At 32.4% G+C, this 14,894-nt stretch overlaps 1 protein-coding gene across 1 annotated transcript in view; it reads left to right on the forward strand.

Annotated features, from left to right (window-relative positions):
- The window catches only part of LOC139498967 (uncharacterized), a 28,896-nt gene extending 14,984 nt beyond the window's left edge, over nucleotides 1-13,912 (forward strand). The window contains exons 2-4 of the mRNA XM_071287559.1: nucleotides 8,790-9,344; nucleotides 10,254-10,466; nucleotides 12,154-13,912. Coding sequence (XP_071143660.1) covers nucleotides 8,790-9,344; nucleotides 10,254-10,466; nucleotides 12,154-12,801 — 1,416 coding nt within the window. The 3' untranslated portion in view covers nucleotides 12,802-13,912. The remainder of the gene's footprint in view (nucleotides 1-8,789; nucleotides 9,345-10,253; nucleotides 10,467-12,153) is intronic.
- The last annotated feature ends 982 nt before the right edge of the window (nucleotides 13,913-14,894 follow it).

Raw genomic sequence — 14,894 nt, forward strand, 5'->3', positions numbered from 1 at the left:
ATTTGTACGAGGCTAAGAAACAGGTGTAATGAGAGCTTCAGCGGGCTACTACTCCTGTTTCGAGCCGAGTACAAATACAGCTGATACGTATTTAAAGACACTAAACAGTTTTTATCCTCACTTGTAATTAATTCCGTAAATTGTTTGTGTTTTGAAAGACAGAAAAACTCACATTTTTGCATTTATTTTCTATTCAAAATCCCTAAAAAGGCCCGCGTAGTAATATCAGAATCAAACATTCAGCTAAAACGCTAAAGAAGGGATTGCAAAAAGAATCTCGAATGGTAAATATAATACATCGCTCAAAGTAAATAATTATCTAGTCTAACAGTACAAATAATTTCAACAGTAAAAACAAATACCAGGGAGGTGATTCGGTAAAAAAAAAATTGCATTTTATTAACACGATGTAATCACTTAAATCTTAAATTTTATTTACTGAAAAGGTACCTTTGATCTTTTTTTCCGACTAGTTACATATTTCAAGTTTAACCTACTTCAGTAGCTTCCTAAGTGTACAAGAGTAGTATACAATTTCTATTTAAGATTCGGTGTCACACAAGTAATATTTACAACCACATGTGTAATTATAATCTTTCAATGGGATTTTTAAACGCAGTCTTATTTAAATTAAATGTTCAATTGGTTTTTTGTTATTTTACTGGTCGAAATTTATCTAGTATGACACACATCTGAGACTACTATAACTACTAACTACTACTGTGTTATAGTAGTCTCAGCACACATGCACTAAAACAACCACCAGTGCAATGATAAATTTTTAATCGAATTTTTAACACGATGTTATTCTCTTAGTAATGAAAACATCGTAGACGTTCATTAATTCTTAGTTAATGTTTTTCGCTTCACTTGCCGAAGATTTATCATGTATGACAGACGTCCAATGAAAAACTTTCAATGGAAATTTTAAACACAGTGTTATTGTCTTTGTATTCAGTTGTATAGAATAATATTGTATATGCACATTTAAAGTGTAGATGTATGTCGTTCAATAACCATTAGTGTAATTTAATAGGGTTTTACTAGTTGGAAAAATGCATATTTTTTGTTGAGATTGAAATGAGACTGTATTCATATAAGACAACCACACTGATATTTGATATAAGTGTTCATGCATTTCTTATATCCCTATTGCACGTACAATATGTTTAAATATAAAACTCTTTTTATATTATTATGGTTTTTGTCTGGGGTTTTTGTGAAGAGGACTATAATTCCCGATTCTTATGATACACTAATGTACTGTAAGGTTCTTTGAGCTGTTATATCTAAGGATCTACATTGTGTTTACAGAATAGAGAATAATAGACCAAAAAATTCAGAATAAAAGAGGGGGAAAATTGAATATAGAAAAAAAGCCACAAAAAATAAGAAAAGAGTATAATTGAATTCTAGAATTGAAAACAAAAATAGAAAATGAACAAAGGTAATAAAAAAAAAAGCAGAAAATGGCATTGAAATTGAATACAGAAATTAAAAAAAACTCCTTCATGACCCCAATACATCAAGCATATAGGCGATATAAGTAAACTCTTACGTAACTCCTCCATAAAATTCCTCTCAGTTCGTTCCCTTTAAAGATAAAATGTTATATCTGAACAACCAACCCCCGTCCAAAAAAAGGAAACTAACGAAATAGTAATCAGCGTTCAGATTAACTTTTAAATTAACCATACTCTTGTTGTATGTTACCAGTTACATGTATCTAAGGAAAATATTTATCAAATTTAAAAATTAAACAACAAAGGAATAATTCATCCTGTTTGTCGTTATGTATTGATAGCACATCTGGAACAACCGTTAAACACAAGGCATCGAGACTTTCTTTTTTATAAAAATGCCACTTTTGTTTTAATTAAAATAAATATTAGTTCATTTGTTTTATAACAGGAAGAATCGAAAACGAAACGCTGACAGGAACCCTTTATATGAATAATCTGCACACGGTATAAAATTTGGTCAAAATGAATAGAAAAAAAATACATGTAATGTGACAGTCAACTAGGACTGGTCCTTGCAGGTCAAGAATGCAGCAGGACCTGTCGACCCTTCTATAAAACTAGAATAAACTATTTTCATATTACCGACCTTTCACTCCGGAAAATACATCATTTTTCGATTTTAATAGGTAGGACATTCTTGTACTCGGTCAAAAAAGAGTAGCGGAAAGAAGTAAAATCATGCTTGCTTTAGGTGCAATTTTAAGTGAAAAATGTATTGCTTTATGTGTTCTATACACGCATAATATCATCGCCGGAAAACAGTTATTCCCAATAAATGCCGATTGCAAGCTTGATTTTACGTCTTTTAGTTGCTCTTACTTGATCGAATACCAGAATGCCCTACCCGAACAGAATACATTAACCTGTCTAAAAATTATGTACATCCGGAGTCAGCAGACGGTTACTATATGGTAACAGTCTATTCACGCAGGTTTCCGGTGGGGTTACTTTTGCACAATCCGCCTTCAGTTATAGAGCTTTTTTAACTGTAGTTTGTATGTTCAATTTTCCCTATCTTTCGTTTTTCAATTTTTTACCTGTCTGTCTTCTACTTATCGTTTTGTCATCTCCTTTCTTGGGTTAAGAATACACCTTGAAAAATAGACTTTTTCACGATCAGTTGGTCATAATTTCATGTATTGATACATATAAGATCATATAAAAACGTATACATTGTTTTAGCAAAAAACATAAATTAAAATCGAAAGAAAAAAAATAAAAGTTTAATACCATTGTTCGACAGTATAATTAAGAGGAGTAGCTCTGTCGTTCTGTAATAATCAGAACTTAAACTAAACCGCATTAAACATTTCAATCGCTAATTTCCGCCGATTTCCGACTGATCTCCGATTCAAAGTCGTTTTGTGATAAGCATACTTCAGATAATGTGATTATGATGAAGCAGACGAGACGAGACTATCCAATCAGCGTATATAATCTTTAGATATAAAGATTATGATGATGCAAACAAGCCATGATGTTATTATCCAATCAGCGTGTCTTCCTTCTTGTTGGTGACCTATAAGATAAATTGTTCACTTTCTCGACCTAGTTACAGAACGTCGAAGATAAATGCTTACGTTGTACAGTTTGAAATGTTACAGGAAAAAACAAATATTAACATCAAAAGCTATTGTAAATTAGTTTTGGGATTTCTTTCCCGAAAGAGATGTTCTAATTTTTGCATGAATTATTACTGAAAACAATGGCTTGACGAAAATGATTGTCGTAGACAAGTAAAGCTTACAGTGGCGGATCCTGCTTTTCCTAAAGGGGGCGCTGACTGACCTAAAGGGGCGGGGGGGGGGCTCCAGTCACGCTTCAATGATTCCGATCCGCCTATGGCTTATTATCTTAAATTAACTTGGTGAAATTTGTAATGTAAAAATTCGACAGACCAATCTAAACTGAAATATGTGTTTTATATAGAATGCTAGAGATAAAGATTTTGCTTTAAATGTTTTCTAAATAAAATTTTCATCATTTTGTGTAATTGCCTATCCTATAACTTGATTTCACATCTTGGCCCGGAATCAAGAATGGTATGCACCAAAATGCACATTTCTACATTGCTTCCGTACTTGCGCAATACACGGATATTTCACAAATTATTGTCAAAACAATTTATGTCGAAATTCACCTGTCAAACAATAAGACCACTTTGTCAAAGACAGACTCACCTTTAATGAGTTCTGAAAAAAATATACAATCGATAAAATATAAATTATGAAATCTATATCACGTTTAATCCCATAAAACCTGCATTCATAAATCACCAATAAATATAAGTTACGACATATGAATAGATAAGATGTACATGTTTGTTTGTTTTATACGTAATGTATACATTCTTTTAAAGGTTAAACGTTTCAACAATCGATATAACTTAGTTCCAAAGGTCTTACAATAAATTTATAATATACAATAAAAAAAACATTTTACTTCAGTATTTGTAAATGTATATATGTTGTCGGCTTGTTGTCTCTTTCACACATTCCCCATTTCCATTCTCAATTTTATATAGAACAACTGTTCAAGCCAAGTTATGAAACGAGCCGACTTACTTCACTGACATACTGGGGATCCATTATATATATATGCGTTTAAAGATACAGTATCAGCACATTGGTAGAATGAAATTCTTAACCTGTTAATGTATTTTGGTAACATTTTTTGCAAAATTAGAAATAATTGTGTTACAACCACAAAGTAACACACTAACCTATATAACTGTATATATTAGTGAAGAGTAGAAGACTTTTTGAAAATATTCTTAATCTTAGAATGTCTTTCCGAATTATTTGGTTAGGAACTCCGCCCAAATCAGTGCTAGTGGCCGTATTAACCTGCAATGAGGTTACATTTTTTTTGTTGCTCCGTTTTGAAGGACTGGTTGAGACTTTGAGATTAAGAATAGTAATTAGAGCTCTGTTACTTTTCTTTTTGTGTGTTGTTTGCTGATTTTCGCAAATTCTTACTTTTTCTATTAATAACAAAAACGAAACTAAAGTAAAATAATTCTTGAAAATTTCTGTGAAATTTTTTCGACAAATTGGTCACAAGAATTTTTAATCGTCATACACACAATTAAATGAATTCATAAATGATATAATAGGAAATTGACATTATTATCATTATCAATAAAGTACTTCAAAGGGGCTTAAAAGGGGGTATCTACACGGAAGAACGTGAAATAAAACTACCATTTCACGATGAACGAACAATTAAAATATTCTTGCACGTCGATCTTTTTAGCGATTTAACGAATCACGGTGAATAACGAACCTTTTTCACGGCTGCACGTGAAATAAAAACGGCAAAACACATTGCGCGAAAAAAACCTTTACCACCCTCTGATTCAGATTAATAGACTTTAACCTTGACTACGCAGGAACAATCTAACCAAGTCCACTCAACCAGCTTCCTTCCTTATAAGCTGAAAATCCACAATTTTATCTAGTCATTTACCAGACGACACTCACACTGAGTACTTTAAGGTCACTGAAATCAATAATTGCATGTATGTGAAAATAAGACGATGTGCTATATAATTGCCAATAATATATCTCCCATGCAATCAGAGACCACATATCAAATAAATTAATGACTTTTTAACAGAGCTCGACGAGGTGGGTTTTTAACTACCTGTACTCCCCATGAGGGTCTTGCACAGTCGGTACAAAAATGTATCACAATCTGTGTTTATGAAAATTGGGTCTCTGTAGAGTATTATACATAGTTTAAAAATTTGATTGAAAGTTAATTCTCATTTTGGATCATCACATGCAGTTGTACGTTTTATAATTTGTTCCCAAGGTTTTTAAGTTTCGAGTTTGTATATAGAAATACTTTTGAAAATCTATTGAAAGATAATTATTAGATTATAGATCACTGAATACGGTTGTGCTTTTATTCCTTATTTTTCTGACCGATATTCTTTATATAGCTATCTATCATTTGTATTGTTATTTCAATGCAAATTGTCAACGAAATACCTGTCCTTTTTACTACAAAATCTTCCCTGTAATTAAAATGAAAACATATAAATTGTTTATACGTGTAGTATAAAAAGTCTTGCTTAAATATCGCTATTTAGATTATTAACTTAATCGCTAAATCTCTTGGTTAACATATGTCTCATAACTTAAGACAATTACTCAGTATGTTCCTGAGCTAGACAGATATATGATTATGAGGCGAGATGGGACGAGTGTGTTAAGCTCTCAACTATTTACTTTAATATGACTTCAGTCAGTTTCAATGTACCTCTCTCCCATGCAGAGTTATCGGTCCTTGCTCTCCCTTATTAGAGAGAGCAAGTCATCGGTCCTTGCTCTCCCTTATTAGAGATAGCAAGTTATCGGTCCTTGCTCTCCCTTATTAGAGAGAGCAAGTTATCGGTCCTTGCTCTCCCTTATTAGAGATAGCAAGTTATCGGTCCTTGCTCTCCCTTTTTAGAGAGAGCAAGTTATCGGTCCTTGCTCTCCCTTATTAGAGAGAGCTAGGAATGATGAGTTATCAGTCCGTGCTCTCTCTAATAAGGGAGAGCATGGACTGATAACTCTACTTGGAAGATTGACAATGTAGTAAGTTCATGAGCTATGTATGACAGCCTTATGAATATGAAGCGAGGTTGAACTGGTGTGTTAATCTATTTTCTAGTCATTTCTAACAGTGGACTTACAAAAGATAGATAAAAGAATATGCCGTACATGCCATATCAGTACATAAACAATATTTGAATCTGCAGAAGAATTTCAAGATATCTTCAAATCACTTTGATAATACATTTCAAGCAGGTTTTTTTATGTAAATAAAATAAACTTTGTCTTCACTGTCCTTGTAAAATCTTCCCATTCGTCTGTTCACAGGTACTAGTGACATTTTTTCGATTAATAGTTAATATTGTTGATTCAGATTGATCACAATTTTGACTGACGTCAGATCTTTTACCGAAACTTATCCAGTCTACTTCCTATGAGGTACGATTTTAGTCAAAAATTATTCCTTTTTAGGAGCTGATAGAATAATTCGGTTTCTCCATAATTCAAATTTACAACTTCCGAAGTCAAACCATAGAAAAACTGTTTAACCACAGCAAACTCTGCAAAACCACCTGATTAATATTGATAATTAGATTCCTAAACCTTAAAGGGCATTTAATTTTATTCTTTATTTGTTTAAAGAGGATTGCCAACAGCCAGAGGCTACGCTTGGGTCGCCTCATAAAAAGTCATTGTAATGTATCATCTGGTCGATACGATACCCTGTCCATTGAGACCTCGATAGAATGCCAAATAATGTTATGATCAACATGACCATGAAGCAATGCATGACCATGAAGCAATGCATTTCCTATTCTTTATATTTGAGTAACCCACTTTTCTCTTTTCTTTAATTTTTGGTCCTTTTTCTATATTCTTATATTTTGTGGACCCATTTTTCTATAGTCTTGGTCCAGTATTTCTCTATTCTGTAAACCCAATTCAACTTCATATCAGTATGAATATCTTAACATTTTTTTCAGTAAAAGTGCTTTTCTTGTATTACATCAATTCAAATTCAAATTACTAGTAATCAACTGATCAAATAAACAAAAAACAATTGTCATTTTTAAAACGGTAAATTCATTGTATTTTTTTCTGAACTTTTATCGATCAGATCACGTGGGATATGACATATCTATTTCACTTCCTGGTGAAAGAGGAAATTCCACTGATGGTCCATTCATTAAATTTATAGATAACTTGAAACTCATCCCACATGTTGTTGACGTTATCGTTATATGTAAATTGATTACAGACCCTCCATTACATATATACTTATTTATTACGATAAATGGTGAAATGAATAATTTTAGAACATGATGTTTTTTCCCCTGACAATTCTTATAAATTACAATTGCCTATTGCAAACTGTTCAAATGGTCGCAAATCACGTGTTCATAAGTTAGTGAGTGCATTGTGTACAAAGAAATTGGTGCAAGTTTTGATGTACCTCCCCTCCCCCTCGAAAAAAAGGAAACAAATATAGTCATGTAAAAATAAAAAGATGATGTGGTAAGATTGCCATAGATACAACTCTTCACAAGAGACAAATGACACAGAAATTAACAACTATATGTCCGTGTGGTCTTCAACAATGAGTGGACGTTAAGCAACCAACAATCAATCAATCAATCTTCAACCGTCAACAATGAGTAAAACCTATAACGCAAAATTAGCTATTAACGGCCCCGAAAGACAAAGGTAAAGAAAATAAACAAGAAAACGAACGATCTTATGTAAATATACAAAATCACAAATGAAAAACAAATATGTTACAACAAATCTCTTTCTCAAAATGAAATTAAGATATTTAAAGTTTTCAAATATACGTTTAAATTCAAATGTAACGACATTGTATTAAGACGTATCAAAACAAAATTACATATATAATATAAGAAATGTTTATGAATACAAACGAACAATGGTTAGTCAATATTTAGGGGAAAACGAACCAGGAAGAACGGGTATAGGTCAAATGTCTTTCGTGACACAAACAATAAGTTTTCTAATATATTTGGCAAACTTCCAAATGTATTCACTGAAATGATAGATATAACACCAAACGTTTGATTTTTAAACAGCTTCTTTTTATTTAATAAAAAAAAGTGGACACAAATCAGTGTGGACAGAAATTGATTATTTGTGTTAGTATTCTCCACCGAAGTTTATGAGTGGACACAGATCAGTGTTGATAGAAATTGCTTTGTTTGTAATAGTATTGTCCACCGATGTTTATGAGTTTTAAATAAATTAATATTTGCCATTGTTAACTGTTGTCATTTAATAAAATTATATCATAATAAACCTAGTGTACTAATGTTTCAATACTCGACCTTTTCTAAATTTGTATATTAAGCATTAAGATGAGCCAAATCCGAGGTAGGGTTGAATGTCTTTAATAAAGCAACCTAACAACGAAAGTTAACAAAATACTTAGACATCAAGAGTTTTTGTATTTACTGTGGTTTCAAATTTGCAACGATGGACAACAGGTCAGCTAGGCAAATTTCTGAAAAAAATTAAAGAGATATGTCCCTGCAGTTGTTAAAACCAACATCAAATACCGTTTACAATATTCATGATAACAGAAAGACACCTTACCACCTTGGTCACATTTAACATGTACTTTATACTGAGCTACTCCATTTTTTAAACAACGGTTGAAATATAAATGATATAAATGTTTATTTGAAACATTGGGTTTTTTCTGTCATTTCAGCAGTCAAAAGACAAGTGTATTTGCCAGACACCATGTGACAATGCTTGTCCAGCTGGGTTGTATTTATACATTTCTAATAAATTTGTAAATACATCAGAGTGTGTTTATCCAACAACAACCTCATCATATACCAGTACAGATATGTCTACAGTAGACTCAACGACACAATCGATGAGTACAAGTACAATGAACACTACAACTGAAATTTCTGGAGAACCAAAACCGGAAGTGTTTTATTTATGTTTGTCTTCCTGTCCAGAAGGTTTCTTTGCAAACAGTAGTAATGTCTGTGATGCCTGTGATTTAAAATGCAATAACTGTACCGGAAGTGGGGATACAGTGGACGTTTGTTCATGTCTCCATGGGAGTGAAAATGGTACCTGTCTTGCTGCTAAACAACCAGAAACAGGCTTTGATAAGGCCATTATCATTGGTGCTGCTGCTGGTGGCGGTGCAGTAGTGGTGATCATCCTTATCGTTTCTATAGTGTACATTTGCAAGCGAACAAGAAGAATGAATATTCAGAAATCCTCCCGGATGAGTGTGATTTTAGATGTAAGAACTGAACATTTTGAATACGAATATCATGTTATTATATACACATTACTATACACCGAAGTATAATTCTAAATAATAACTATTATTTGTAGTATCAATCAGACAAATCACTTGAATCAGAAAACTCGCTTAAAAAGCAAAAAAATGGAATATTGTTATATCGGTCGTGGAGTTCGTGAATATCTGATATAATACTTACACAGTGCATACATATTATATAAAATGGCATGTAAATCAATATTCCGTATAACATGAAATTACATTTATATAAATCTTACATAAGCCATGATATGGCCATAGTTTTCTATGTGGTACGGAATTATGTTTCGGCTTGAGTTGTTTTGCTCCTTGGTCGGGTTTTAGTCTCATTTACACGTTTTCTGTTTCCGTTCGGTATTCTATAGAAACTTTAAAATCTACAAAATGATACACATAGTTCTATACGAAACTGGTCAGGATACTACGAAATGTTTTTAGGGTATGAAATTGATTATGATTATCGTGCTGAGACTCACAACTCAACCAATCAAAATGCTGGATATGGTATTTCAATCACACCTTTTGTACCCTTATTACTAAGTTTAAGTTTTATGAACGTAGGTTTTTCTTGTCTCCTGATATTCCGTGATTTCTCTTGAAATGTTCGCTTACATCAAACGATGAACAGTTTAAATATTTACTATGTCAACATCCGATAAAAACTGCAAAATACCTATTGCAAATCATTGCAAGCTTTCAGAAAGAGAAAAACAAATTAAATGAACATTTTCGATATAAAGATAAAAGGATCGGGTGCTCTTATTATTGTTTTTATATTTCGTGTATAATAATATGATACTTTGTAAAAAACACACATATCACGATGATAAATAAATTATTTACTTATATTGAAATATGTTTTTGTAGACTCGAGATGACAGCAAAGATAACACAGTCCATATCATTGAATCAGAAAACGACCAACGACGCGGAAAGAATCCGACACTTCAACGACAAAACTATGAAAATACTAATACAATAGATGATTCTAAAGTAGCTGCCCAAGCACAGCGGAACCAGGATAAAATATTTAGATACGTTAAAGATCCTGCCACAGGCAAAACAACCAAAGTTTTGGAGGTAATGCCACGCATTTTTAGATTTGTCTATAGATATACGAAGATATGGTATGAGTGCTAATGAGACAACTCTCTATCCCAGTCACAATTTCGAATTATTGGTCAAAGTACGGTTTTCAGCACGGAGCCTTCGCTCACACAGACAGCATGCTATAAAGGGCACCAAACAGGATAAGGGTAAAACCATTCAAACGAGAAAACCAACCCTCTAATATATATAAAAAACGAGAAACGAGAAACACTTATAAATCACATCGACAAACGCCAACTACATAACATCAGATTCTTGACTTAGGACAGTTGCAAACAAATGCAACGGGCTTAAACGTTTTAGTAGGTACCAACCTTCAGCCTTACCTGAAACAATAATGTAACATCACAACATATAAAGAAAGACACACTATAAAATATCAATTGAAATGGCTTAACTCAATCAAAAGACATATTAACACAAACAAGCGAACATACACTGCACAATAAATTTGATCTATGACACAATGTAAATATAAAGTCCATAAAATAAGGGGTGAGGTGTTAAACAATTTCAGACCAGAAAGACAACCTTAAACAAAATGTCACTAAATAGAATAATGTACACAGTTAAATGAAATAATGATAATTAGCACGGTAGTGGTGCAACGAACCAACGACAACCACTGATAAAAAAAATAGGAAGATGTGGTGGTATTGCCAATAAGACAATATTTTACAAGAGATCAAACGACACAGAAATTAACAAATATAGGACAATGTACGGCCTTCAACAATGAGTAAAACTCATACGGCATAGTCAGTTCATTTGAAGATTTGTAGGCTAGAAACAACTGTTGCAAATCTTTTTTATCTTTATTTTTCGTATGAGCAAATATCAATGATTAATAATGAACAATACAAAAACTTTCATCTCAGTAATACTCACCATTTTTTAATTAGAAAGCTCTATTAAAGGCTACATTTTGCAAAAACACATAGATGAGAAAGTATGTTTGGGATAAAGTTTAACAAGGTTCAAATAGAGACATAACACTCTACTTTCTCAAATAACTCTAAATTAGAGTAGTTTTTACTAGATGTGCATGAATGAAATGTGTTGGTACTTTTTAAAATCGCCTAGCGACTACCGACTTGTCATTTTAAAGATGAGGAGGTGTAATTAAATATGATTGACAATGGAACATCTAGCCGTCAGAATCCAAATGAAGTGGCGTTTGGTTAACTTGGACCAACTTCCGGCTTGTGATATCAAGACAAGAATTAGAAGATGTGATATGAAAACCAATGAGCTAAGGCAGCAACCATTTGTTTTTCTGGGGGGGGGGGGCTATGTTTTTTTTTTGGAAAAAAAAGTTTGTTTCCAGTTTTTGGAGAAAAAAAATAATTTGTTTATGATTCTGAAAAAAAAATGTTTGTTTCACCCTCAGCTGCCACTAAATGTAATGCTAAAATTAAAAGAAAAAAAATGTTTTCGACTTGCCGCGAAAAAAATAGATGGTTTTTCGCGCAGGCGAAAAAAAAGGTTTGTCCAGAAAAAAAATCCATAGCCCCCCACCCCCAGAAAATCAAATGGTTGCTGCCTAACTATCCACCAGAAACCAAATTAGGTGGATCTAAATGTATGTAATGTTTTAATCTAAAAATTAAAAAAATCAATGATTGGCCTTTTTTTATTATCAGAATTTCTTTTTCAGAATGTGAACCGAGAAAGTGATGTTTATTCGAATGCGTCTGCCATACGCTTACAAAAAAATATTGAAGGTGTGTCGTCTGAAGACGTAGAGTTATCAATGTTAGGGGAAGCACCGAGACCCCCTGCAGCTATCTCCAAAAAGAAGAAAAAATCTATGTTCAAAATTTCTATGAAAAAAATATCATTAAAGAAATCTAAACAACCGGAAGGTGCAATAAATCAGGGAATGGACGATCAAGAGGATTACGAAGATATGTCGGGACAACAACCAGCGCCACCTAGTTCCGCCCAATTAGATGCAACCGCAGAAGATCCTCAAGAGGATTATGCGAATTACCAAAAAGACCAATTTGACAGTGACATGCCACTGGAAGATTATGAAAATTTCGGTAAGACTTCTGCGTTAGTGAATCAGAACCAGACCGTTGAGGACGACGAGGATCTGGAAGACTATGAAAATGTGCAAAATGCTCTTTCTAAAGCTAAAATAGACGATGAAGATGATATGGAGGATTATGAAAATTGTGCTATTATACCCACAATTCCTAATAGAACAAATATGATGATTGCCGATGACGAACCATCGGAAGATTATGAAAATTTTAATAGAGAGAATCCTTATATGAATGTAGGAGAATTAACAAAGTGATTTAGATGTGAATAAACGTGATATAGAGGTTACTAAAAGGTGATTTAGAGGTAACAAAAAGGTGATTTATGGACGAACAAAGAATAACAATCAGAGTTGATCAAAACTGTTACTCGGGGGTAGAATCCAACGTAGCTAAGACGATTGAACGAACAAAGTTTGTATACTCTTTTACGTCTAAGAGTGCAATATATACTAACTTTATCATGAGGCAAAGATCAAAGTTGTCATACCGATGGAATTAACTAAATCCAGGGAGTACTTAATTCCTCATTAGTTTTCATAGACTAAAATAATGGAGGTAATATGACAAAGACAACAAAAACCATGATTGAAGTTTCATGACTCATGTACGTTAAACGTACGTAAATTAAATGAAACTAATTTTAATGTAACAAGGGTTCACCATCTATTGCTTCTATCAGACATAACAAAAGTAACTGTGATATTTTGTTTATATATATATATAACTTTTATAATATATTATTCTTATATTACAAAGCAAGCCAATTGCCACTTGCCATATTTGTCCATTCCATCCTAGTTGAACTCCATGTTTTCATTTTTATGCGCAAAAATATGATAGTTTCGTTATTCAATAATAAGAAATACATACATGCTACAGCTATTACGTTTATGGATAGTCATTGAATTCTGCATATCTAAATGATTCTAGAGTCGAACTTGACTTTCGAATAAATATTCTATTCTTCTCTACGATGTCAGTAGGGCGGGTACGATTAACATAATCATTATTGTTGCTTTATTTTCTAATTTGGTGTAGATTGTGTTCTTTCATTTCTGCGAAAACTATGTGATAGTTTTAAATCATTCAAATTTTCACTGAACTTGTACACATTTATATTAAGTAGCCAGCTGAAGCCAACTTCCAGGTGCGGGATTGTCTCGCTGCATTCAAGACCCATTGGTGGCCTTCCGCTGTTATCTGCTCTTTGGTCGCGTTGTCTTTTTGACATATTCCCCATTTCCATTATCAATTCTGAATAAACAGAACTGCTACCTGAGGGTCTGGATAAGATTTACGCAAAAGAGAATTAACAAAAAAAGATAAAGTTAGAAATAAGGGCAAAAAAAGAAGACAAACTAAAAACAACACAAATAGTATAAAATTCAAAAATGGTACCCCTCCCCCTCCCCACCTTCCCCCTCGTCCAGAAAATTTTATATACCAAAGTAAGTATATAACTTGAACTTATATTCTTATACCACCTGCTCCACAGGAAAGGGGCAAATTACAATTTCAAAGTATTCGTTTTCGCTTAGCTAGGGTTCAAAGTTATCCTTGTATGCTTTTGTTAAGCATTTTTTTTCTTCACGAAACCGCTTTTGGGGTTAGTAACAAAGAAATGTCGTTCAACGTTACCGGCAGAACGAATTTCCAAACCTTTCAAAAGATTTGAACATTTAAGGTTTAATATTTATGGGTTTTTTTTCTGAATGACGTAAATATTTATCAAACCTTTCACTCAAAATTATTATGTGCACATAGACATGTATAAAGTTAATTTCATCAAAGATTTAAAAAAAAAACACTAAACAAGCTTTAAATTTGCATTTTTTTTCCCAGTTACTAGTATTCAATAAAATTTAACATATGATGTTTATATGTTGAGTGTATGTATAATATGTAATGACGTGATACAAATATAAATTGAAGTATTGCAAATTTTTTAAATTTTTAACAAATTTTTATGGATTCAAACAAATTATCTATTGGTACATGGTACATTGTATACACATTGTATAGATTGTTGACTGAATTCTTTTATCATCTTAAAATAGATCATGACTAATGTTCTGAGACAAAAAAATAAATATGAACTACCTTATTCTTTTATCATGTTTATATGAAATAAAAATCAAGGAAATAATTAAAAATGACAATATTTTAAGATGATATCATGTATTTCCTGTTTATGATTTCACTTTTGCCAATGCATGTGTTATAGGCCAATTTATATTAATAATGAATTATTTCAATCATACGAAATACTTTTGATCATTTCTATTAGGAATATAAGAGCAGTGCTATTGTTGGCTTTTTTTAAAACTACCTCTACCCTTTTTTTATT

Source organism: Mytilus edulis, chromosome 12 (assembly GCF_963676685.1).
Source record: "Mytilus edulis chromosome 12, xbMytEdul2.2, whole genome shotgun sequence".
NCBI lineage: Eukaryota > Metazoa > Mollusca > Bivalvia > Mytilida > Mytilidae > Mytilus > Mytilus edulis.